This window comes from Apis florea, unplaced genomic scaffold (assembly GCF_048593485.1).
Source record: "Apis florea isolate Af1SG1 unplaced genomic scaffold, ASM4859348v1 contig_2897_pilon, whole genome shotgun sequence".
NCBI lineage: Eukaryota > Metazoa > Arthropoda > Insecta > Hymenoptera > Apidae > Apis > Apis florea.
Window position 1 is genome coordinate 2,943,859 of NW_028256665.1, and position 24,113 is coordinate 2,967,971.

The 24,113-nt window shown below is 27.6% G+C and overlaps 4 protein-coding genes across 13 annotated transcripts in view; 1 reads left to right on the forward strand and 3 right to left on the reverse strand.

The window, feature by feature from the left end:
- Positions 1 to 37: 37 nt before the first annotated feature.
- On the reverse strand, positions 38 to 3,049 carry CSN4 (COP9 signalosome subunit 4). Its single transcript, XM_012488624.3, has 8 exons — positions 2,743 to 3,049; positions 2,596 to 2,675; positions 2,010 to 2,128; positions 1,786 to 1,922; positions 1,583 to 1,697; positions 1,290 to 1,479; positions 806 to 1,183; positions 38 to 722 (listed from the first exon to the last, which is right to left on the reverse strand). The coding sequence occupies exons 1-8, from the start codon at positions 2,823 to 2,825 to the stop codon at positions 589 to 591; spliced, it is 1,236 nt and encodes a 411-aa protein (XP_012344078.1). The 5' UTR covers positions 2,826 to 3,049; the 3' UTR covers positions 38 to 588.
- Positions 3,050 to 4,282: 1,233 nt separating this feature from the next.
- LOC100867055 (protein lin-54 homolog) lies at positions 4,283 to 11,523 on the forward strand. Of its 4 annotated transcripts, none has more exons than XM_012488610.3 (12): positions 4,283 to 4,421; positions 5,669 to 6,065; positions 6,130 to 6,450; positions 6,532 to 6,783; positions 6,898 to 7,113; positions 7,214 to 7,330; positions 7,402 to 7,539; positions 7,613 to 7,852; positions 7,987 to 8,192; positions 8,468 to 8,711; positions 8,791 to 8,987; positions 9,066 to 11,523. In XM_012488610.3, exons 2-12 carry the CDS (start codon positions 5,679 to 5,681, stop codon positions 9,247 to 9,249), a joined length of 2,502 nt encoding a protein of 833 aa, XP_012344064.1. In that variant the 5' UTR covers positions 4,283 to 4,421; positions 5,669 to 5,678; the 3' UTR covers positions 9,250 to 11,523. The 4 variants fall into 4 exon arrangements, with proteins under 4 accessions (XP_012344064.1, XP_003695187.1, XP_086763771.1 ...); XM_003695139.4 differs by having other exon boundaries at positions 6,532 to 6,765; XM_086907645.1 differs by having other exon boundaries at positions 4,350 to 4,421; positions 5,913 to 6,065.
- On the reverse strand, positions 10,823 to 13,871 carry LOC100868132 (uncharacterized). Of its 4 annotated transcripts, none has more exons than XM_086907650.1 (4): positions 13,788 to 13,838; positions 12,974 to 13,068; positions 12,177 to 12,827; positions 10,823 to 12,103 (listed from the first exon to the last, which is right to left on the reverse strand). In XM_086907650.1, the coding sequence occupies exons 2-4, from the start codon at positions 13,032 to 13,034 to the stop codon at positions 11,601 to 11,603; spliced, it is 1,215 nt and encodes a 404-aa protein (XP_086763776.1). In that variant the 5' UTR covers positions 13,035 to 13,068; positions 13,788 to 13,838; the 3' UTR covers positions 10,823 to 11,600. The 4 variants fall into 4 exon arrangements, with proteins under 4 accessions (XP_086763776.1, XP_086763775.1, XP_086763773.1 ...); XM_086907649.1 differs by having other exon boundaries at positions 13,592 to 13,810; XM_086907647.1 differs by having other exon boundaries at positions 12,177 to 13,068; positions 13,788 to 13,871.
- A 2,574-nt stretch (positions 13,872 to 16,445) lies between these two features.
- The window catches only part of LOC100867777 (uncharacterized), a 116,015-nt gene continuing 108,347 nt past the window's right edge, over positions 16,446 to 24,113 (reverse strand). For all 4 annotated transcript variants that reach the window (XM_086907651.1, XM_086907653.1, XM_086907652.1 and 1 more), the window contains 7 exons: positions 23,182 to 23,902; positions 22,671 to 22,893; positions 22,312 to 22,451; positions 21,631 to 21,783; positions 19,735 to 19,915; positions 19,385 to 19,524; positions 16,446 to 19,197 (listed from right to left, as the gene is read on the reverse strand). In XM_086907651.1, coding sequence (XP_086763777.1) covers positions 18,932 to 19,197; positions 19,385 to 19,524; positions 19,735 to 19,915; positions 21,631 to 21,783; positions 22,312 to 22,451; positions 22,671 to 22,893; positions 23,182 to 23,533 — 1,455 coding nt within the window. In that variant the 5' untranslated portion in view covers positions 23,534 to 23,902 and the 3' untranslated portion in view covers positions 16,446 to 18,931. The remainder of the gene's footprint in view (positions 19,198 to 19,384; positions 19,525 to 19,734; positions 19,916 to 21,630; positions 21,784 to 22,311; positions 22,452 to 22,670; positions 22,894 to 23,181; positions 23,903 to 24,113) is intronic.

Sequence of the window (24,113 nt, forward strand, 5' to 3'; positions counted from 1 at the left end):
TCTTTTTTTATGTAGCAAACTTGTAATGCATAAGAGGTTTGTACTCATACAATTTTATTCTTCTATACAACAGTTGTTAAGTATTCAATCAAATCTGAATTAAATTTCAATTAATTCATAAAATAAAGAAAATTTTATTTTATATGCAGTGTGAATGCTTTATTTACATGAGATAATTACAATATTCCTTTAATTGGAATATGCTTTGCGTGAAGTTTATAACAATTGTAGGTAATGTTAAACAAATGATTTTAAGTGTGTTTTTTATCAATAAAAATTTTTTTCTATATTTTATATTTATTTTATTTTTGAGTTTTATAAATAATAAAGTAACTATAATGATGAAATCTAATTTTTTGTTTATATTATGAAAAATTAAAATTTATTCATTGATCATATAAAAATTGATTTCATGCATATTAACATAATAAAATTAATGATTCATTTGTAATGCATAAGCATCACTGTAGAGTTATAGTAACAATCTTTATTGCCTTCAAATATATTTTTAATTGTGTATGTATCAAATATTATCTGATATTTCTGTTTCGGTTTTGTATATTGTTAATATTAAAAAAAAAATTTATATTAATGTACCATCTGATCTTCCATGGCTTTTGCTATCCATTCAGGTTCAGTTTGAGCAATTTTTTCTATTATTTGATTTACTTGATAGCAAAGAGATTGTATTTGTTTATCCCACGTTGGTAAAGTTTCGCGTGCTATTCAAAAATAAATTATTAATAAATAATATTTGTACTAAATATATAAAATTTAATAACCAATTTTATTGCTTTAAACTTACTTTCAAAATGTACAATAGAATCGATTTGATCGATATAACCATTCATTCGACCTTCTGTGATCATTTGGCTAGCAATTTTTTCTGCTTTCGTTGGTGGAATTTCCAATAAAGCACCCAATTCTTCAAAAGTTATATTATTATATAATTTACTAGCAGATAATAAGTTATGTTCTATAACAGCACGATCAAGAATAGTTGACCCTAATCCATCGATCGTACTTGCTTTCTGATGTGGTTGTAATAAGGCTTCGAATTCTTGTAATTCGGAACGTCGAATAATACGATCGAGATACATTTTTTCAAGAATTGAATAAGCAGGAAGTTGCTGACACCGTTCATCTTTAAATAATGTAGCTAACATTCGACTTCTTTGTTGACCTAATATTAATATTAATATTATAATTATATATTCTTTATATATTCTTATATATTTAAAATATATATTTATATATTTTTCGTTATATAAAAGATATAAAAGACTTACCTGCAGAAGCTAATACTGTACAAATTAATGCATTTCTAAGTGCAGTCATACGTTCATCTTCATGTATAATAGATCGATATGATAATTCATTATATCTTTGAGCAGCTTCTATAAATTTTCTTCTATAATCTAATACTCTGGCATAACAAACTTTATAGTAAATTTGTAACTGTTCATTTTTTGATTCAGCCTAAAAGAATTATAATATAAAAAACATATAAAAAAAGATATAATATATAAATTTAATACTTAGTTGTTCAATATAATATATAATTATTCAAATTCTTATATACTTGTAAAAGAGATGCCCTGTTAATAAATGCTTCAGCTTGGACTGGATCATCATCTTCTAAATACAATCTTGCAATTTTAAGATAAGTTTCAAGTTTGTAATCAACTGTATATTGCCTATAGATAAATATTAAATATTAATTATATTGATTAATTAGGAATTTTGATTAATTTAATATAATGAAATAACAATTTTTATATTTACTTTTGTCCTGTTTCTAGTGGTATTCCAACTAAAACATTAGCTGCTTCTCTCCAATTTTGATTACGTTCATAAATTTTTGCTAAATGTTGTCTTATACTAGCAACTTGTTCTTCAAATGAAATAACTCTTGGTTGTATCTGAAAAATTAATAAATGAACTTAAAGTTTATATTATAATTATTATAAATTAAATATATTTAATAACAAATCAATAAAAATATTTACCTTATCTAATGTATAATGTGAAATAGCCATTGACACTTCATCAGGTAAAAGTAATAATCGATTACTAACATCTGTTAAAACTTGTCTTGAAATGACCAAACTTACATATTCATTTACAACTATAAAATAAAAAACAATTGTTATATTATTTAAAAAACATTAAAAATAAAATTAAATATATATTTAAATATAAAATTTTATTATATTTATTTTTATTATATTTAAATATAAATATATAAATAATATATATATAAATATAAAATTAAATTTTAAATATAAAATTTTACTACAAATTATAAAAATAATATAAATATTTAAGTCATTTTTAAAAATATAATTATGTAAACAAACGTGAAGTTATCATATTTAGTCTAATAAATTGTATACAGAACAAATATGAACACATATTTTATGTGTACAACAAATTTATAATAAATAATTACTATCACCTAATAAATACTGATATATATATGTACATATATGTATATATAAATAATACATACACACACACACATATACATATATATATATATATATATATATATATATATATTAACAAAAATCTTTTAAGAAAAAAGTAACGTACTTGCTTCAATAAATATCTTTAAAGCATCCATCGCTTCTTCGCTGGATGACAACAGTATTGAATCCAATATCGCTCGATACCTGTAATTATCACTATTTATACGAAATGTTTTAAAAATATATTTTACATTCTATTTTATAAACTTACTTTTCTGCTTGATCTTTATGAGAACCTCCGCAATAAGCTAAATTTGCGAGTTGTTGACGTACAGAAGCTGCCGTCACCACCATCTTTTCTGCACGAATAACCAAAAATGACTTTTGCGCTGAGAATGTGCATGAACTACAAAAATTAATTATTAGTAAAAAGAATAGTAATGTTGAAAAAATATCATAATAAATAAATAAATTTTACTGAATATCATAATAATAGAAAAAAAAAACAAATTTTTATAATAATAGTAAAGATTTTATATTTATTTATATCATTTTAAAATATATATATACATATATATATTTGTATTTTTATAAAAATAAATCATATAATAATAATAATTAAATTATTTATTCTTGTAGAATGCATTATGTGTTGTATTTTATATTGTTTATTATATAATATAAAATTATAAATATTAAATAATTGTATAAAAATATAATATAATATGAGATGGCGCTTTATATAATATCATTATTAATATGTTATTACACACTTTATATAAATAATTTATGATTAAGTACAATACAATCAATTATGTGAATTCACTTATAAATCTGATTTAATAATTTGTGTTCCATAAAGATTTAATAAAATATTTAATTCGATCTACCTATATTTTATCTTATAAATAATTAAAAATAGATCATCAATATCATAATTAAATAAAAATAATATACTTTTTTATTTATATTATATTATATTAATTTAATTTACATTAAATTAATTTATATATTAATTTACATTATAATTATATATTAATTATATTTTAAATATTAATTTACATTATTATATATTTAATTATATTATATTCCTTATTATGATTCCATCATATTTTAGCCGTCAAAATTAATTAAAAAAATATTTTATTAAATATTTAAATTTATAGTTTATGAATTCTTATAATTATTTTTTGTTAATAAAAGAATGTATAAATTTCAAAATTTAAATTATTTGTGTAAAGAAAAAAAATAAATTTATATATTTATCTAATTGTTTTCCTTTATTATCTTTGTCTTCTGATTACGTAAAAATAACTTACGTTATTAATTGATATTTATATCAATATATTCTTTGTTATGAAGAATTAATTCTAATACAATTATTTCATTAAAAAGGCATTAATTGATATTTTTCTAATTATATATATTTTTAAATTATAGAATTCATTTGATATTAAACCAATAATTGTGTCACTATACGTATAAATAGAAAATAAAATTTCATTTTTTTCATTTTAGAAATAAAATTTTTAATAAACATTATAGTTATAACAATATATAACTTTTTATAAAATATTTTGCATTCAAAATATTCAAGTTTTTGGAACACTTGGTTTTTTATTGGCCTAAGAGGGCGCTGAAGGGCTGACGTGTTTTTAGCCGCGGAAGGGTGAAAATGGCGAAATCGAAATTTGCAAAGTGCGCGAAAATATTGCTTGATTTTGATGTAATATCTAATTGATAAAATAAAACATTCACGTTTGATGAATTACATGTAAAAAAAAATTAACTTTATAGTAACAGTGAACTTGTCATTCTCATTTCACTTTGAAATTTTAATACTAAACGACCTTTAGGTCTGTTTGTACACAGCGGTGCGTAGTGCACTGTGGGACAGCAATGGTGGGCGCGTGATTTTGAACAAATTCGAGATATTGAGGGAACACCCAGGTATGTATTATAAAACAAATTAATTTGTTTAGAAAACATTTTAAATAAAATTTAAATAATTCAAAAACATATGAGAAACTTTTTTGAATAATTTCTTACAATTAAAATAAGCTTCGTGGCACGCCCCCACCCAGCACTGTATGTACCTGATATGAACTGATAAGTTATAGGTTAAGTTGAATTTTGTGAGATTGTAAGGTGAATATTTGGAAAAAATTTATTTTTTATTACTATTTAAAATATTAAGAGTTTAGTTTTTCTTCATACATTAATGTCGATTTATTATGAAAATGTTAAAACTGTTAAAATGCATGCAGAAATTCAGTTCGCGGAAAATGGCGCGTTCAAGTAATAAATGGCGCTAATGTTCCTAAGTAGACTATCCTTCGAATTTTTCCTCATTATTCAAATTTTATTGTTCGAATTTTCAAAAATTCGAATTATACTCTGTTATTATATTGTTAAATGTGTTGGTAGATAATCCTATTGCTCTTTGGATTTAAAAATCATACATATACTTCCTAAGAATTTGAATATTTGAATTTTTAAATTTTCGCAGATTCATTTCGTTTTTAACTCATTTCATAGATCGTTTTATATTTTCCTGTTGATTTATGATATTTTTTTCTTTTTAGTGCGTAAGAACATGTGAAGTTTTATAGAAAAACGATTTACATTCTATGAATTTCTAACCTGTGAATGCATGAAATATATGTTTATGATGAAAGATATAGACATCTGGAAAACCTTTTTAATATTTATAAAGTTTTTTTTGACATATAATGAATATATATAATGAGCATATATAATACAAGATATTAAATATTGCTAAAACAGTTTAAAATTTAAAATTTTATTTTAGAATGTTTATATAAGTTCATCAATTTTTGTATCGCATTTGTTTTCGTACTTAATTATGTAATTAATTTCTAAGTTTTATTTATATATATCAAATTTTTAGAAAAATAATTATTTTTAGAAACTATTCCTTTTACAAAAAGATGCATTATATGCTTATATAATTATTTATAATTATTTGAAGGAAAGTTTACATAGTCAAAAATATAATTAAATATTTAAACAAAATTGGCAATTATTTTATTTTAATTGTATTATAAATTTATATTATTTAACTTATTGTACATATCAATTTTAAAAGACATATTAATAGATATTAAGAATTAAATGGTACATATTTAGATTTTGAATAATATATAAGCTTTTATAATAAATAATATTTTGAATAGGGACATAATCATGTCTGTAAATAAAGGGCAAAATGCTAGAGCATTGGTTGAACCATTAGCTCTTGATTCACGTACTCTTGGTGATGGAGATTTAAGTGCACTAAGTTTATCGCATAATAATGAACAATATTCATCAAATGACTTTGAAGCATTTGCAAATATTCAGGCTGAATTAGAATGTATGAATGCTGAAGAAGTTATGACAACAGATGAAGAGCATATAATAATTGAACGTAATATTCAGACTGAAACCATTGTACCTGATGTGGAAATGACTGAAGTTTCTGGGCAAGCTCAAGAAGAACATATTATTTATACAACAGCAAATCAAAATAATCAAAATATTGTATTTCAAACAAAACCAACATTACAAAGGCTTCCTGCATCCACAGTACAGGTATAAAATATGATAATTATATATCTTGATATTTTTAATCTTATTTATTAATTTTTTTTAATAGGTAAAATCAAATGCTGGTCAAGTAACACAAAGTCAGTCTATTATGATAGTGTCTCCTGCCGGTGGTCAAGGTACTAGCCAAATTTTAAAAATTTCACATCCATCAACAGCATCACATGGTCAATTACAATCATTAGCTCAGACTCTCATAACAGCAAAATCTGCTGATGGTAATATAGTTCAGTTAAGATCTGCACAACCTAGTAAACCGGTAATGGCAACTAGTCATTCAGGAAATATCACATTAGGTAATGTTCAAAATGTAAAAACAGCTCAATCAGCTATAAAACGAACTGCACAGAATACTTCTCAAAATCGAAATGTAAGATTGTTAATGATATTATATTTATTACTTTTATTATATTTCAAAATATTTAATAAGATTTTTTTATCTTCATTTTAGGTGTACACAAAAATGATATTAACTGGAAATCAAGCTCAATCAGGCCAAGTTCTTATAACTAGTTCTCAGAATGAAAACCAACAAACACAAGCAATAAAATTTTTAAATAATAGTGCATCAAGTCAAGATGTTACAAGTCCAACAAAAACTATAACATTAGCACAAGCACAACAAATGGGATTACTTTCTACTAATAAAGTCCCACATATTTTACCCTCTTCACCACAGAAACAAGTGAGTATTAAAAAAAAAGTAAGTATTGCTTCCTTATTATGGAAAAGAAGGATAAAAAACTTCTTCCAATTAATAAATATTTAATAGAATGATTTATTTGAAATAATTAATATATTTTTGTTTTTGTTAAAGGGAATAATTGTAAATAAATTAGTGCAATCGTCAAGTTCTCAACCTTCTAAAATGACTATAGTTCCAAGTAATACAATAAAATCACCTACAAAAATATTACCAGCTCCTACAGTGAATACACAAATTAAATCTTCAACAATTTCAAATCAACAATCATTTTCTTCTTCTAATAAATCATCTGTACAACAAAGCCCTCAAAAAGTGATTATAAGACAGGTTTGTTGATCCACATTTAAGATTTATATATTTCATAAAGTATGACATAATTTTAATATTTTTATTATATTTATATTAATAAGATAATATATTTATATAGAGTTCTTTAAAACCTGGAACTGTTCTTGGAAGTGGACAAGTTATTAGAATACCTGCTAATCAAAATATTGTAACTGGATCTAATCAAGTACATCAGATACAGATGCCTGGAAGACAAGTAATATTTTTCTTAATAAATTATAATATTTAATATTATAATAAATTTTTATACAAACAATTTTTTTTAAGGTGCAATATGTAAGATTAGTTAGTACTCCATCATCAGGAACTACGAATGTTGTTACTGTAGGTAAAACAAAATCACAAACAACTTTACAAACAGTTGGAGTTGGTCAAAAAATAGGAGGTCAACAACAAATTGTTAAGGTTCGTAAAAATAGAATGTATAATCATAAACAATAATAGATTTATATTTATAATGTTTCTTCAAACAAAACAGGTAGTTCCATTAAATACTAGTAATCAATCATTAAGAACAGTTGCACCTAAGGCAACATTAACAGGAAGTGGTCAAAGGTTATTAATTCCGGCAACTGCAACAGTAGGTAATCAATCTAAAAATGCAGTTGCTATTCCGGCATCTGCTTTAAGTCAATTAGCATCTGGACAAGCAGTTCTTTCAACTAATTCAAATGTAGGAAATATTGTAGTGTTACCAGCTCAATATATTCAACAACAGGTTTGATATGTTAAATATTTAAAAAAAAAATTGAAATGAATTAAATAAATAAATTGATTATTTATATTATTCATTGTTTATAACATATTATATTATTTATAACATAAATATAATAATATTACTTGTATTTTCAGTCAGCAGATGATGTAAAACTGAAATCTCAGCAAACAACAACCAATTTATTAAGTAATTCACAAAATTTACAGAGTTCAACAGGAACTTTATCTGTGGGATCTGTTATAGAAAGTAAAAGTTCTCAAAGATCATATACCAGTGTTGAACCAAATGGTATTAGACCAAGAAAACCATGTAATTGTACTAAATCACAATGTCTTAAATTGTAAGTATAACATTGAATAATTAAATATGTAATATACATATAATATAAATAATAAATGTATAATGTTATTATTAGTATTATGATTCTATTTTTAAAAACTGAACATCAGGTTGCTATTCATTTTTTTTATTATATTGATTGCAATATGATATAATAAAAACTAATATTCTTTAAGATTGTTATGTGGAGTAAGAAATATTGCATTGTGACATCAATAAATAATCATTTTTAATCGTATTTTATTAAATAAAGATAATAAATACATTTTATTGCAGATATTGCGATTGTTTTGCGAATGGAGAATTTTGTCATATGTGTAACTGTAATAATTGTTCTAATAATCTTGGAAATGAAGAAGAAAGACAACGTGCTATTAAGTCGTGTTTGGAACGTAATCCAAATGCTTTTCGTCCAAAAATTGGCAAGGGTCGTGAAACTGGTGATGATATACGTAGACATAACAAAGGTTGTAATTGTAAACGAAGTGGATGTTTAAAAAATTATTGTGAATGTTATGAGGTATCATAAATCCTAAAAGTACAAATATTTTTGAAAGTAATTAAATATTGTTACTAAAATCTTTTTTTTATCTTTATAGGCTAAGATTCCATGCTCTGCTAATTGTAAATGTATAGGATGTCGTAATGTAGAAGAACCAAATCTAGAGAAAAAATCTTTAAAAGATCTAGCTGAAGCAGCTGAAGTAAGAACTGCACAACTTACACTAAACAAGACAAAATTACAATTATCAGAAATGGCTTTCAGACCTCCTGCAACATCGAATACGGGTGCAAGGTATATTTAAAAAGAGCATATATATATATTAATGATAAATATAAATATATATTTCTAATACAAATTTATATTTCGTAGGCAACCTTTTAATTTTTTAACTGATAAAGTAGTAGAAATAACATGTCAGTGTTTAATGGCACAAGCTGATGAAGCAGAACGTAATATGTTTGATGATGAAACATCACAAAGACTTATAATTGAGGAATTCGGTCGCTGCCTTAAGGAAATCATAGAATCTGCACATAAAGCTGAAGCTACCTAGCAGGTACATTCTAAGAAAAAGTATAATGTTAAGAATTTTCAAATTTTGAAAACTTATTCTGAAATTACAAAATTGAAAATGTTAGTTATTGGTACTTCTTAATTTAAAAAATTGGCCATAACATAAGTGTTACATACCAAAGATAATGGTAAAGGGAATTAAAACAATATATTCAACCGTTTTCTTATCTTGTTATCTTTAATATCATTATATTAAATGGTTTTTTTTTTATAAATATAAGATAACTGTGAGCTTTGTAACTTTCAAAATTATGATTTTAATTTTTATAATGTGATGCTAAGTTATCTTTAAAAATCTATCATTAAATTATTTTTGTTTCTATTGGAAATTTGATAAAAAGAATTAAAATTTTTTTTTATAATATACAGTATATCAAGAATATAAAAATAACTTTAAAAATAAGACGGTTGAAAATTAACATTAGAACTTGTAACACAAGTGAATAAGTTATAAAAAAATATTTGTCAATTATATGTATTTTAAAAATTAATTTTAATTTTGGAAATCAAGATAAGAGGCTAAAATAAAATAGTAAGAATCAAATAAAATCTCTGCATTAAATGTTCCATGTTTCGTATTTGAATTTCTAATTAGTTATTTTTATTACTATAAATATTCATATATTTTTATTAAAAGAAATGCATGTATTCATAAAATATCGGGGAATGGTGATGTTTTATGGAATATCGAGAATACTCGATTTTTTGATCGATAGGCAATATGAATGATAAGCTCAAAATGTTTAATGTAATAGTTTATATTGCTTAAAATTTTCATATTGTATATCGATTTAATATTTGTCTTAAATTAGAAAAATGATTCGCTATTTTTTCGGTAATGTATAATTAGAATATTTCTATGCGTATATTTTGCATTAAAAGTTTGTAAAAGCGAAACCTTAAAAATTTATAAAAATGATAAATTTATTTATGATAAAGAAGTTATCATTATTAAAAATAATTAAGAAACTTGTGTTCACAAAAATAAGAATTATTCAAGTTATTTCTGAATGATGTTGCATTTTTACGATTTTTTCTTTATAATTTTTGGTTTTTCATTTGTAATATTAATAGATTTTTTTTAAAAAGTTGAAAAATTCCATTTTCGTTATGTTATTTTTGAGTACTTTAAAGTAAGTTTAAAAAAAAAAAAATATTAAAAGTTTAAAACAAAAATACAAGTTTCTTCATGTAAATGTTTCGTATATTTTCTTATTAGGTTTATAACGATATTTAATATCGTATAATTTCAAATAATTATAAATTAATTAGTTTTTCTTGTTACACTTGTTGCAATAGAGTCATGTTTAATTTAATTATTATATGTAATTTAGTTTATGAAATTATTTAAATAATTATGATAGCGAATGGTATTGCAGTGAATGAAAATTAATTAAGAATACAATTATCTAATATATAAATTGAAAATTTGACCGGTACGAGTGAATGATCTTTCATCATGCAATGATCATCATTGCAATAGTAATATTATCTGTCTGCCATTAGGGGTGATAAAAGTGTAACTTTTATGTAGAAAATTAATATAAAATATAGAGAGTTTATATATTATATTATAAAACTTGTATAAGAACAAATGTAATATAGAAATACAAATATAAATATATATTATATATTCATAAAATTCGTACTTCAAATGACAATGTTTATTTTAAGTATATAAAATTGTACAGACTTATAATTTAATGAGGTTAATATTGTGTGAATTAAAATATAATTTTGGGTCATCTCTTAGATGTCTCAAAAAACCACAATAGAGAAAAATTATTCATACATTTCTACTTGTTACATGTCATTTGTATAACAAATCAAATATAAAAATATTAATTAAACTAATATTAAAAATTTTACAAAAATGTGTATGTATAAGAAAGTACTATGTACAGATAATATTCGTATATTTAAATATATCTTTATAATTTGTCTCTGTACATAGGAAAAAATCTGATATCATAAAAATTATTAAATAATTTATTATTTTTAATTTAGAAAAAATTATTTAAATATGTTCAAATTAATTAAATATGTAAAAAGTTACAATTAACATGTAAAAAGTTTTAACTCAGTTATGAATTCGAATAGAATGTAAATAGGCAATAAATTATAATTATATCTTGTTTGATATCAGATTTTTGAAGTGATTTAATTAACATTAAAGTGTATGTATGAAGAAAATGTATGTATATACATGTCAAACATATATAACTTTCAATAAATCTTATGTTTACATTGCAAATTGATAATTCATTGAACTACATATAAAAAATTTATTCTTATATAAAAATATATATTAATCTATATTAAATTAATTTATTAAAATTTCACTACTTTTTTAGTTTTTTTATCATCTTTTTTGTCTATAACATTTTTTTCTTCTAAAGATTCTACATTATCATTTGTAATTGTATTTACTGTAATTATATTTTCTTCCTTTTCCTTAATTAAATCAGGACAATCTTTTTTTAAATGTGTAACATCCCCACAAATTTTACAAGCACCTCCCTGAGGATAAATTCCTTTAGGATTGTCAGGACATTGTTTAGCAATGTGCCCTTGTTCACGGCAAATAAAACAAGTTGCATATCTATATTCTGTTGGCTTAGTTACTTTACATTCAAAATGAGTATGTTCTGTTGATCCACATTTGTAACAGATTCCAGTTCCTGCTTGTTCTGATCCAAGCTCAGGACAATCAGATAAATTATGTCCAGCTTTGCGACAATGGAAACAAACGCTTTTTTTAATTCTAGCTAATGCTTTTTCAGCTTTTCTCCTTTCTAATTTCATTGCTGCATCTATTTCTTTTTGTGGAATGCCTAAAAAAATATATAAAATATAGAAATGTTTTAAATATATAATATAATATATAATATAAAATATATAATCTACCTTTCATAATCATCTTCTGTTTTAAATCATTTAATCTATCTGCATCTTCTTTTTTTATTGGAAATCCATTAAATTTTACAATTTCTATTTCTACACCATTGATAATTATTTTTGAGGATCCTAAATCTGGTTTTCTTCTTTTGTGTTCTTTATCATCTCGAATTTTTGGTAGTTTTTTCTTCTTCTTTTGATTATCAAATTTTTTCATACCAAATTTATTTGGAATATCCTTATACTTTTGTGATTTAGTGATAGAATTTTTATTAATTCTTATTGTTTGATTAATTTTTACATTTATGTTCTTGTTATTGTTTGTATTTTTTAATGCAAAATTATCATTATTATTTTCTGCAATATTAAATAAATTTTCATTCAAACTTTTTTCTTTATTATGTTTTTGACGTTTAAAAGATATAACTTTCTCATTTTGTGATTCATTTGTATTGATTATTACATCATTTTTATTTTTTTCAATTTCTGAGATATCCTGTACATTCTTTTTTCTTTTTTTATTTAATTTATCAACTGATATATTCAGTTTATTAATTTTTGTATCATTTTCTATTTTTGCTTTATTTAATTCTATTTTTTGCTTTTTTTTGATCTTATTTGTCATTAAATCTTTTTCTCTTTTAGAGTTGTCTGGAAATTCTGCCCAGGAATTATTAACACTTTCAATATCATTAGTTGTAAATTTATTTTGCTTATGTTCTAATAACTCTTTAACAGATTTTGTTTTTTCAGAAAATTCTTGCTTTTTAGATAAATTTTCGATTAATTGCTGTTTCATTACATACCATGGAGTAGCTTCATTGGGTATTCTTTCATTTGAAGCTTTCGAACCTTTAGCTCTTGCATATCGAGTCATATTTTAAAAATTAATTGAAGTTACCTATGTTTGTAAAAAATTAAAAATTATTTTAATTATTATTTATACAATTTTTTAAAATTAAATTATAAAATATTTTAAATGTGTAATCAATTATTACTACTATAAAAGTACATTGTATTATAAATTTTAATTTTTGTATTGTAAATATTTAAAATTAATTATTTAAATTAGTTAAAATAAATAAAATGTATATTTTAATTAAAATATTTATAATTAATAAATATTACTAATAAAATAAATAAATATTATTTTATTTTTAATTATATAATAATGAAAATGAAATATTTTATATTTAATAAAATTATAATAAAATTAAAGATAAAGATAAAATTATAAGATAAAACTATAACATTTTTACATTAAGTAATTAATCAAATTAATTTATCGTTTATTAAAATGTTATTAAAATGATTATATAAATATACATATATATATATATATATATATATATATATTAATTCAAATTCATTTTAATAACATTCAAAACAATAATATTTAATTGTTACACGTGAAATAACCTTACTCTTATTTTATATATATGAACAATACCAATGTATAGAAAAGACTTAATATTCAATGCATTTTTGTTATATTTCGCGAAATCATTATTTTAAACATTTAATATAAAGTTGAAAATGTAATAATTTATATTTTTTAAAAATTAAAGATTAAAACAGTTTGTAGTTTAAAAAAAAATAGCGGAAAATGACATCTTATACCTCGTCAATCTCGCCAAGAATAAATATAGATAAAATGAACATATAGCAAGAAAAGGATAAAGATAGGATAAAAATATTGAAATCAGCGCCATCTTCAGAGTGCCGCAAAGGAAACACATATAGAAAGGACAGAGAATTGATAGAAAAGGATAGAAATGGAGTAAGAATTGATCATTAGCGCCATCTTTTGAATATAATATCTCTTCAAAAATAGATTAAGTTTTAAAAACATTCAAAAGATGATGTTGATTTTCAATTCTTATTTTATCTTATCCTTTTTGAAAAGATATCTTTAATTTTTAAAAGATGATGTTAATAATCAATTTTTTACCTTATCACTATCCTTTTCTTACTTTCAATTATTTATTTTCTGTCCTTTCTTTGTATGTTTCATTTGCGGCACTCTGAAGATGGCGCTGATTTCAATATTTTTTCATTATCTCTGTCCTTCTCCCTCTCTCACTCCCTTTCAAAACTCTCTCAAGTTTTCATTTATTGATAAAGAAAATGGAAGTAAAATTATATAATATTTATATGCTTAGGTACTTTTTATTCGTTTTGAAAGTTTCACATATACACGTTAATTATTAACGACATAATAAACAATGACATATAGACATTAGAATCTGAATAGATGCCCGTACCGCGGACTGGTTGCGAGAAAAAGATGTTTCATAATACATATCACGTAATCATTATCATTATAATGACCATATGTGTGTGTGTGTGTGTGTGTGTATGTATGTATATGTGTAACAATATTTATAGACATATACAGACGAATTTCATGTGTATCTGTGTTTTATATAATATTTATATTTATATATTTATATTCATATTTATATTTATATATTATAACACCGATATGTCATTTTATTAGGCATGGATTTCCTGTGTGCATGTGTCATGTATATGTGTGTATTTCTTGTGATAAATGCACGTATGTGTACCAATACTTGTTTCTCATTCCTATTTCATACGATCTTTGTGTGTTTCTTATACAGATTAATTACTTATATCTTAATTAAAAAAAAAAAAAAAAAAAAAAATAACATACAATAATCCGTAGAATCTATTATACGTGTATCCTATGCTTGTAAAATTATATATTTGTATGTTCGTGTAAACGTGTCTATGTTTGTATATGTGTATAATCAGCGTATGCAATAACTCTAAAGTGAGAAAAGTTCAAATGAGTCTGACAAGTAATGAAGCGGACAGTATGAGAGCACCGAGATATATTAGAGCGAAGATATCCACCAAAATACAGTAAAAACAAAGAGAGACAAAAAGATTTGGGAAACAGAGCATAGCACGGTCTTTCAGGTGTAATGAGGATTTTTTGACTTATTTATATTCTTTATATGTTTTACTTGTTCATTCATTTTTTTTTTTTTTTTTTTTTTTTTTTTTTTTTGGTTTTGTTAAATTAATATCCTTTTTAATTTACGTTTATACGTGTATACGCATCTTTGTATGTATTATGTGTACGTTAAAGAGAGAATATCAGAGTATTACGCTCTATATAATTGAAATAAATATGTGTATATATTTATATTATGTATAATATGGCTATGCCGTGAATGGCTCGTCGGCTGCGCCTGCAACGACTCGATCACTGTAAGACACTGTACAAAAATACCGCTTATAATAATTAGTAATAATAACAACGCAGCCGGCGAGACTAAAACTTACGGCCATCAGAGATATGTCTCGACATGGTTCTTTGGGTGCCTTCAACGCGAATATGCGCAAGTGACTAACCCATTTCATCGTTCTACGATCACCTAAAAAGGATATGTTTCACTACATTGAGTCAGGAGTCCCGGTGTTCTTTATCACTAGTACTATATCAATAAAGAAATTATACATACAATTAAGAAGAAATTTATAATTATCATATGTCAAATTATCAATATATCAAATTAAGTTTTTTTTCTTTTAAATTCCTAAATAAATATACTATTGTCGATAAATAAAATAAAATACAAAGTTAAGAATGTATTATTACAATTAATATCGTAACAAATATGTTTGTATATTTTTCTACTTTTTCCCTTCGATTCAGTCTTTAATCTTGGGATCTAAACTCCTGTCTCACTGGATAAGTGCATCTATGCTAACATTACTATTTTCTTTATTTCTGTATCTACTGATATTTTTTGTCAACTTATGATCATTCACATCCTATTGTTCAAGCGAACGTAATTTAATATTTGGAAAAAATTATTTTTGATATGCCTCCTGCGGATTCTAAGCTATATGTAGGGCCTGCAGAGAATTCCATTTGGCGTATCGTTTTAAATCAAACTTAATATTTATTCGAATTAAATTTTTATTATCAAAGAAAATTCTTTAGAGGAAAATTAATATTGGATAAATATCAAATAAATGGTGCAATTAAATAATACATAATCGAATAATTCGCTTGTCACAATAATATGTAAATAACATCTTAATATTTTCATATCGATGAAACTTCTTAGAAAAAACATCCAATGCGTATATGTATATATATAATATATAAGTATATAATATATCTTTGATGATCGTAATAATGTGTGTATATACGTAACATACATATATTATATAATATATATTAACAAATAAATTCTCTTAAATCTCATACGTTTACGATATATATGTTATATATATATATATATATATATATATATATATATATATATATATATACGATCTTTAGAGATTATATCAGTGAAGCCTTAATTAACTATTTTTTTACAGGTAAAATTTTGGGCGTATAAATGATATGTGTGTGTTATGTGATTTGATACGAACCTTTTTTTCTTAATCGAAGGAAATAATTTTAATTTTCATTTTCATATAAAAGAGTATCAAGAGTATGGTAAAAAAATAGCATTTTATGGAATTTATTGAATATTAATATTAAGAATTTTACTTGATTAAATAATAATATCTATATCTTATACAAAACAATTGATTGATGATTAAAATTATTTCGTAGAGCTATATATTTAAGAACAAATTTTAAAACAAATTCAAATTTTCAAGATCTCCTTCGATTTTTATTAGAATGATGGTTCGCGTCACGACGTAACATTATTATTAACCTAATTTCGGTATGCAAGTATTACTCGTAATATTAATGCCTTAACATTATTACTCTCTTATTATTCTATGTTAATTATCGAATAGTAAAACACAATTTACTTTCCTTGTGTAACGCTTTTACGATACTACGTTTTGTGAACGCATTTTCAATATCATAATAATTATCTCACGCGATATAGTGTACGAAAGGTGTTCGATGGTGTTTTACTAAGTTTTATCAACATACTTGTAACCGAGTCCTAAAATTATACCATATACTTCTATATTTGACAATATAATATTACAGTGCAGGATTTGTCTTTATACTTTCTTCGTTTCGTAATAACAATCGAATTTCTCTTGTCCGTCGAAAAATATTACAATTATCTTTGACACGCCATAAGTTTCGAATTAACTTCGAACACGTTTCGCAACTTGAAGATAGAAGCATTACGTGTTCGCACGTCACAATCCGCGTGTTGCTGTGTAGAAGGGGAACTTAAAAACATCTAGTTGAAATTAAAGATCGTGCGGCAAAAGCGTAACTGCGACGTACACTTTATCATTTTATCGTTTCATCTTGCGGCGTTGCTGAAAGGCGGTTGTAATTTTATGACGCGTGTATAAGTGTCGGCGTTTAGAGTAACAGTGGAGATCACAAAACAGAAGCGACGAGCCATTTCAATGAATCGTGCTCTACCGGAATTGACAAGTGTCGGTTTCCTGTTGAGTACATTACGTTCTATCAGCAGTCGTTATTTCATTTCGACTGGCCGCTCCTTTGTGAACGAAGTTAAGCATTTGAACGATCTCAAGATATCACCGCCAAAGACTGCGACGAGTTGAAGAATTCGTTTGAATCGATCTATCCTCACTGTTTGATCGTTTCGATACAGTAACAGTTTCTTGATAATATTATATTTCTGGAAATAAATATCAATAAATGGAATAAATAGTAATCAAGATAGTATATAAAAAAGAATAATAATAATAATAATAATAATAATAATTAAAAATAAATAAAATAAATTAATTTAAACAAAAAATATTATCGTTTACTGGCCAAGTTAGTTATCAATGTAAGTTATCTCCGTAACTTTCAGCAACAATGAAAATTGAAGAGTGACGATCTACTTTCTACATCGTTATTTAGACGAGACTGTGACGTACGAAGTGCAACATTAAGAAATGCCGATGACTTCGTCTCAATGATTCCAGGAACGGGTTGATATGTATAAGATGAATGTCCGTGGATCATAAAATGGCTAAGACTACAGACATTCGAATTTTCTATCGAATTAAACTACGCATCTCGCGTTCGCACGAGCTTTAACAGACATCCATAAAATACTTGGCAACGATCTTGATATGTAACGTTCGATGAAAAAGGCTTGTACAATTACTACGCTACATAGTAGGGCCTTTTTTCACCCTTTTATCGTTCGAGTTTTTTTTTTCTTTCCTTTCTCTCTCTTTTTCACATCCTTCGAGCGTGGCTTTCGATTTACATTACAAAATCGAACGCTACGATCGAAATTTAATCGATTATTTAGACGATCGAGATAATTATGGCCGCCGAGATAATTCAATCCTTCAATAGTTTTCGATCGAACGATATCGTGATCAATACGTCAAAATGCTCATCGATTGTTGATCGTTATCTGAATCACATAGTTATTTTCGTTTCAAACAAAAATTTCACACGGTAAATATTTTTTTAAAAATCCGACGAATCATTTATCTTCCAACGAGAAAAACGCCTGATTTACGTTGATCTTTAATTTTTCTCACAATAATTTAATTTCAATGTTGTGTAAGATCGATCAGTTTCCTCGATATTTCTTTCTTCAACGTTATTAAAGCTTAAAATCGCGAAATCAGTAGATATCGATCGTTCAATCGTGTCACGTCTCCGCGATCGTGACACGATTGCTCGACGATAATAAAAACAAAGATAAATTCGAGGAACGCGGTTTCAAGAAACGAGGGAGAAACGCGGTCGGTCTAGGGAATTTTCGCGCGAAAATTCAGGGTTCGCGTTTCGGGGAACCGAGAGCGTCACACGATCGCAGTTAGAGCATAGCAACGGCGACGATCAGTAATTGTAACATCGTGTCGGTGTAAACGTGACAGGTGCCAATCGACGAGGTTCTTCCAGCGTTCTTCCCCACGCAACCCATTCTCTCCAACGGTATATTCTGAACGGAATACTCTCGGTTCTCGTTCACCATGGTGCACACTGTGTGCTTCCTCGACATCCTCTCGTCATCCTTGTCCCGTAGATTTCCCAACCAAATGGAATACCACCGTAGCTCGCAGTCGCAGACCAGAGGATTGTCTGTGGGGGAAAAAGTTTCTCATTTTCTCTTCGTAATTTCAAATTCGTCGTACTTTTTTTTTTATTAATCTATCCATTTATCTCATCGTTCGTAACGACTCCAATTTTTCGTATCGCGGAAAAATAAATTGATAAACTTTTCAACCGCGCACTAGATAAATAGGAAACGAATCTCCTTGACATTTACCCGTGATATCGATGTGTCGCAACGTGTCTACGATATTTTCAGTCACCTCCTCCGGTACATGTACGAGCTTGTTGTTTTGCAGATTCAACGTTTCCAACGAGTTCAAATTTTCGAAGACCACCGGTGGCAATATTTTGATCCTGGGAAACAGAAAGAAAGAAACGTCTCCTCTATGATGAAGAATAAAAAGGAGAGAAAAAGAGAGAGAGAGAGAGAGAGAGAGAGAGAGAGAGAGAGAGAGAGAGAGAGAGAGAGAGAGAGAGAGAGAGAGAGAGAGAAATGAATAAAATAGAATTGTACACGCTAGAAGAAATATCGATTAAATAGTTGAGGAGATAATAGGGAATTACAAGTTCTTCTGGAGATTGAGAAACGTAATGGAGTCCCCGTATCCGGTGAAAGCGTCCTCCGAGAGCGCGGTAATGTTATTGGCCTTTAAATCGAGGTGACGTAATCGATGTAGACGGCGTAACGCATCGCTCGGCACCGAGTGTAAATTATTATCGCCCAGTCGCAAATATTGCAGGTTCTCTGTAATGAAATTAAAATAAAATATGCATGAACGTTCGTTCCATCGATGACATGCACGTGCATCGAGCACGTGTTTATAAATTAAGCAGAATTAATTAGGATGATAATTAATCGCCGCAACGTATGGACGGATAAGTTTGTACCTAGCTAGTTTCTACAGTTTCATTTAAATTAATTTTGCCTGTTATTTATCTTTGTTGGAAAATTCGCAATGGAAATTTTGCGAACTGACTTTTTCCTCTCTCGAAAATATCGGTTGCTACGATAAAGGAAAGAGGAAGAGGAGAGGGGATATTCAGGATAATCGCGAAAAAAAAAAAAGTAATTTAGAGTAAATAATTCCTATTAAAGAAGGATTATAGTGGAAACTCATAAATATGCAAATATTTGTATACGCGAACGGTATGCAACGCGTAAAAATGGTTTTTCTAACGATTTTTTGTTGTTTACAACAAAGTATGACTCGCTTGAATTGGTGTTGCCATCGATCGATTATCGGAAAAGTTTATTTTTCGAATACATCTTGTTCCTTTATCTTCGTCAATCTCGATAATCAACGTTTTTAAAATGGATACCAAGAGGGATATTTTATATAAAAAGGAAATGTAATTACCACTAATTAAATATATATATCACGCTATTTTCAGATTGTTTTCGTTCCAAGAGATTGCAAAATCTTATATAATCGTTTCTTCGCCGTTTCAACTCATCGTCGAACATGCAAATTTCAAATTTTTCCCCCGAATTCGCCTCTATTCTAGAATTGCAACGGGTCGAATCGGGTCGAAAACTTGTTTGTAATTCAAACAACGAGCAGAACTTCGTTGTACATTAGCAAACAGAATTTTATTCGAGTGGCAATTTTTCAAAAATTTTCGAATTATTTTTTTTTTTTTTTTTTTTTCTTTTTAACCACCGTGTTTACAAAAAGCAACTACTCTTTCCACCAATTTTTATTTACGAGATTCGCGAATGTATTTTAAAATTTTCATCCATTCATTGACGAATTATCAAGCGTTAAACGAACCAATTACTATTCCAAATTTGCATTGCAAATTTTTATTCTGGTTATATCTCCGCTGGAGAAATTTTTAAAATTGAAAAATATCAAATATCCTTTGAAGGATACGAAGAAACGTTTTCTAATGAAAAAAGATGTAACATCTTGATGCAAAGCGTATTAATAAAATATATTTATAACTTTTAATAATTTATTACATACCACGAAATAATTCATCTCTCATACTCTTTCTACCATTCTTCCTTCCTTCCCCTCTCCCCCCTCTTTTTTTACTACTAAAATAGAAAAGATTCTACAAATCATTCATTTTCCTTCTCATCCCTTACGTCATCTCGCCACTACTGCGTACAAAGTGAAGGGTACTCTCGTCACTGTAATTTGATTTAATTTCATTTCGCGTAATTATCCCCGGGTCGGACAAACCGATTAACCAGTTACAAAACCGTAAACTGTCTCTAATAATTCGGATGATTGTTACGCGTGTTTTGGCCGCGTCGAGTTTCAATCGCGGAACGCGAAACGGGGGAGGGGGATTTCTCGTCGTACACGTTTAATGGAAAATCGGAGTTGGGATTACATACGAGGTTACACACGAGGCGTGGATGGCGTTGGCGAACGAAATAATAATAACGTTTCAAATTGCATACCGTTGGTCAAAGGAATCGGGTGGAGTCGTGTGATTACGTGTGCTTACCCTCGAGACCGATGAACGCGTTCGGGTCCACGTGGGTGATTTGATTCCCGTCCAGTTCCAAAGAGTTTAATTGCGTCATGTGGGAGAAGACGCGGGCGGGGACCTCGCGGAGCCGATTGTGCGCCAATCCTAACGAGTCCAGGCATTGCAGACCTGCAAAAAAGCACGAAAGAAAGGGAATAGTTTAGTAGGCTCGTCCATATTTTTCGACACACGATTGTATAATATAAGCGAGACGCTTTCTCTGCCTCCTCTATCAATTTCGATCGTAAGTCAATTTCTACGTTTCGTTTCACAGGATTTTTATCGTGTGTATGCAAGGTAAGTAAGTTTTCGGATGATGGGATTATCGCCGATCTCGATCCATGTGTTGCTCGATCCATGAAATTCATCGATTTTTCCCCCCTTCTTTTCAGAGAATGAAATTAACCGTTACATATTTTCGAATTATATTTTTCTACGTTTAAATCGATCGAAATGATAAATAGGCCGAATAAACGCGTAATGACAGTGGTCCAGCAACGAGTATCGATGAATCTAATATTTATCTAAACAACTTATCTAACGAGAATCGTTATGTCTGAGAGCTGAACAAGCTGCAAGAGTAGCAAGGATATTTGGAACAGTAATAATGGGGCGGGAAGAAATCTCGGAATTGTGCGGAAATGAAAGTAGACGTACCTTCAAAATCACCTTCCTGAATGGAAGCGATCCTATTCTCTTGCATCTCCAACTTTTTCAACATATCCAGAGTGTGGAGCGCTTGCGTCGGCACTTTGGTCAACTCGTTCCCTCCCAGATTCAATCTCCTCAGCTTTCGACTATAATTTCCATTATAGATTTTTTTTTGTTTTATTTGCAATTTGTTCCAGCTAACGTTTAACAAGATTAACGGATAGATAGATAGTCTCACGATATCTTACTGTAGATATATATATATACACGTATGAATTATACGCTTAATATTTCAGTGCAATTTTGAAAATTAGAAGAAATGAAAAGATGCAGCGAACGGTAAGCGAGAAATTCGAGAAACTTACTCGTGCAATCCTGTGAAAGCGTCCTCTTCTATGATGGAGATCTCGTTCTCGTAGAGGGAAAGAATCTCGAGAGTGTCCAATCCATCGAAAGCATTTTTATGGATGGCCTTGATCTTGTTGCGGTTTAAATTCAAGATGAGCAGATGTTGAAGCTCCTTTAACGCGCTAGACGGGATCGAGGACAAAGCGTTTTGCGAGAGGTCTAATTGCGTCAGCCCACTTCCTGCGAAATAAATCGAACGAAACGAGTTAAATTAACTCCTCCGGATAGTCAAAATTCGGGATTGATCCTTCAACTCCTGATTCCTTCCTTTTCACACGATCGTAATAGCGTTGATAGCGAAACCTTTAACTTTCGATTATTTTCCATGTATCTGTATAACGATTGACGCATCGTCGATTTTACATTCGCATTTTTCCTCTCCAAAGGAAAAGAAAAGATCCCGTGTCAACGAAACGCGTACGATCGCGCATTCGGGAATAAGAAATATTGTGAAAATTGTATTCTCACCGACGGAACTCAAGGACGATTCCTCGAGCTTCGCCAGACTGCTGTTGTGGATGGTCAAATGGCGGATGTCGAGGCCGAGGAACACGTAGGGCTGCAACTTGGGCAGACTGTTGTGCCTGAGCCTGAGATAGAAGATGACAGTGTTGGTCCTTCCTTTGAGAGCGCTCATCACATCGGAGATGTGAGATAGATCCGTGTACTCGCATATGATGTCCAATCCGGATTTCTTCAGGGTGCAGGAACAGGGCGAGATTTCGGTGTGAGATGGGCACAGTTGCGATGTTTGTGCAACGCCCATACCCGTTATTACACTCACTGTCCAAATCAGTGTCCATAATCCCATCTCCTTCATTTTTCCTCTCCTCTCTCTTTCTCTCTCTCTCTCTCTCTATCCGCTCTTTTCTTTCTCTAAATTTTTCGTGCTTTATTTTTCTTCCTGAAGATACTTCTTATTTGCCCCCCTCCTTCTGTTCTTTTTCTTTTCTTTTTTCTTTCTTTCTGTCGTTATAGATTTGATTTCTCGTTCGAAAGGAAGGATTTTTCGTTCGATATTCCTTGTTCCTTCTTCTTCTTCTTCTTCTTCTTCTTCTTCTCGGTTCCTTCTCGCTCTTTCTTTCCTGTTGCTTCGCCCTCTCCGTTCCTGTACCTGCAGCCTGCTACTTAGCCTCTGCTCTTCTCATATCCATTGTTCGCTCTTCCGCGGTGCACCGGTACACCGAGTCTGGAAAAATATCCGTTTATTTATTTTTTTTCACCTTGTTATTATTATCTTTATTACACATTAACACATTAGGTTTAATTAAATTTATGCGTCAGTGTAATAGATCCATCGAGTGATCGATTCTATTCTTCGAGGAATTAGTTAGTCTTAAAGATATAGGAGAGAGATAATTTTTAATTTTTCAATTAAAAAGAAAAAAAAAAAAGAAAAT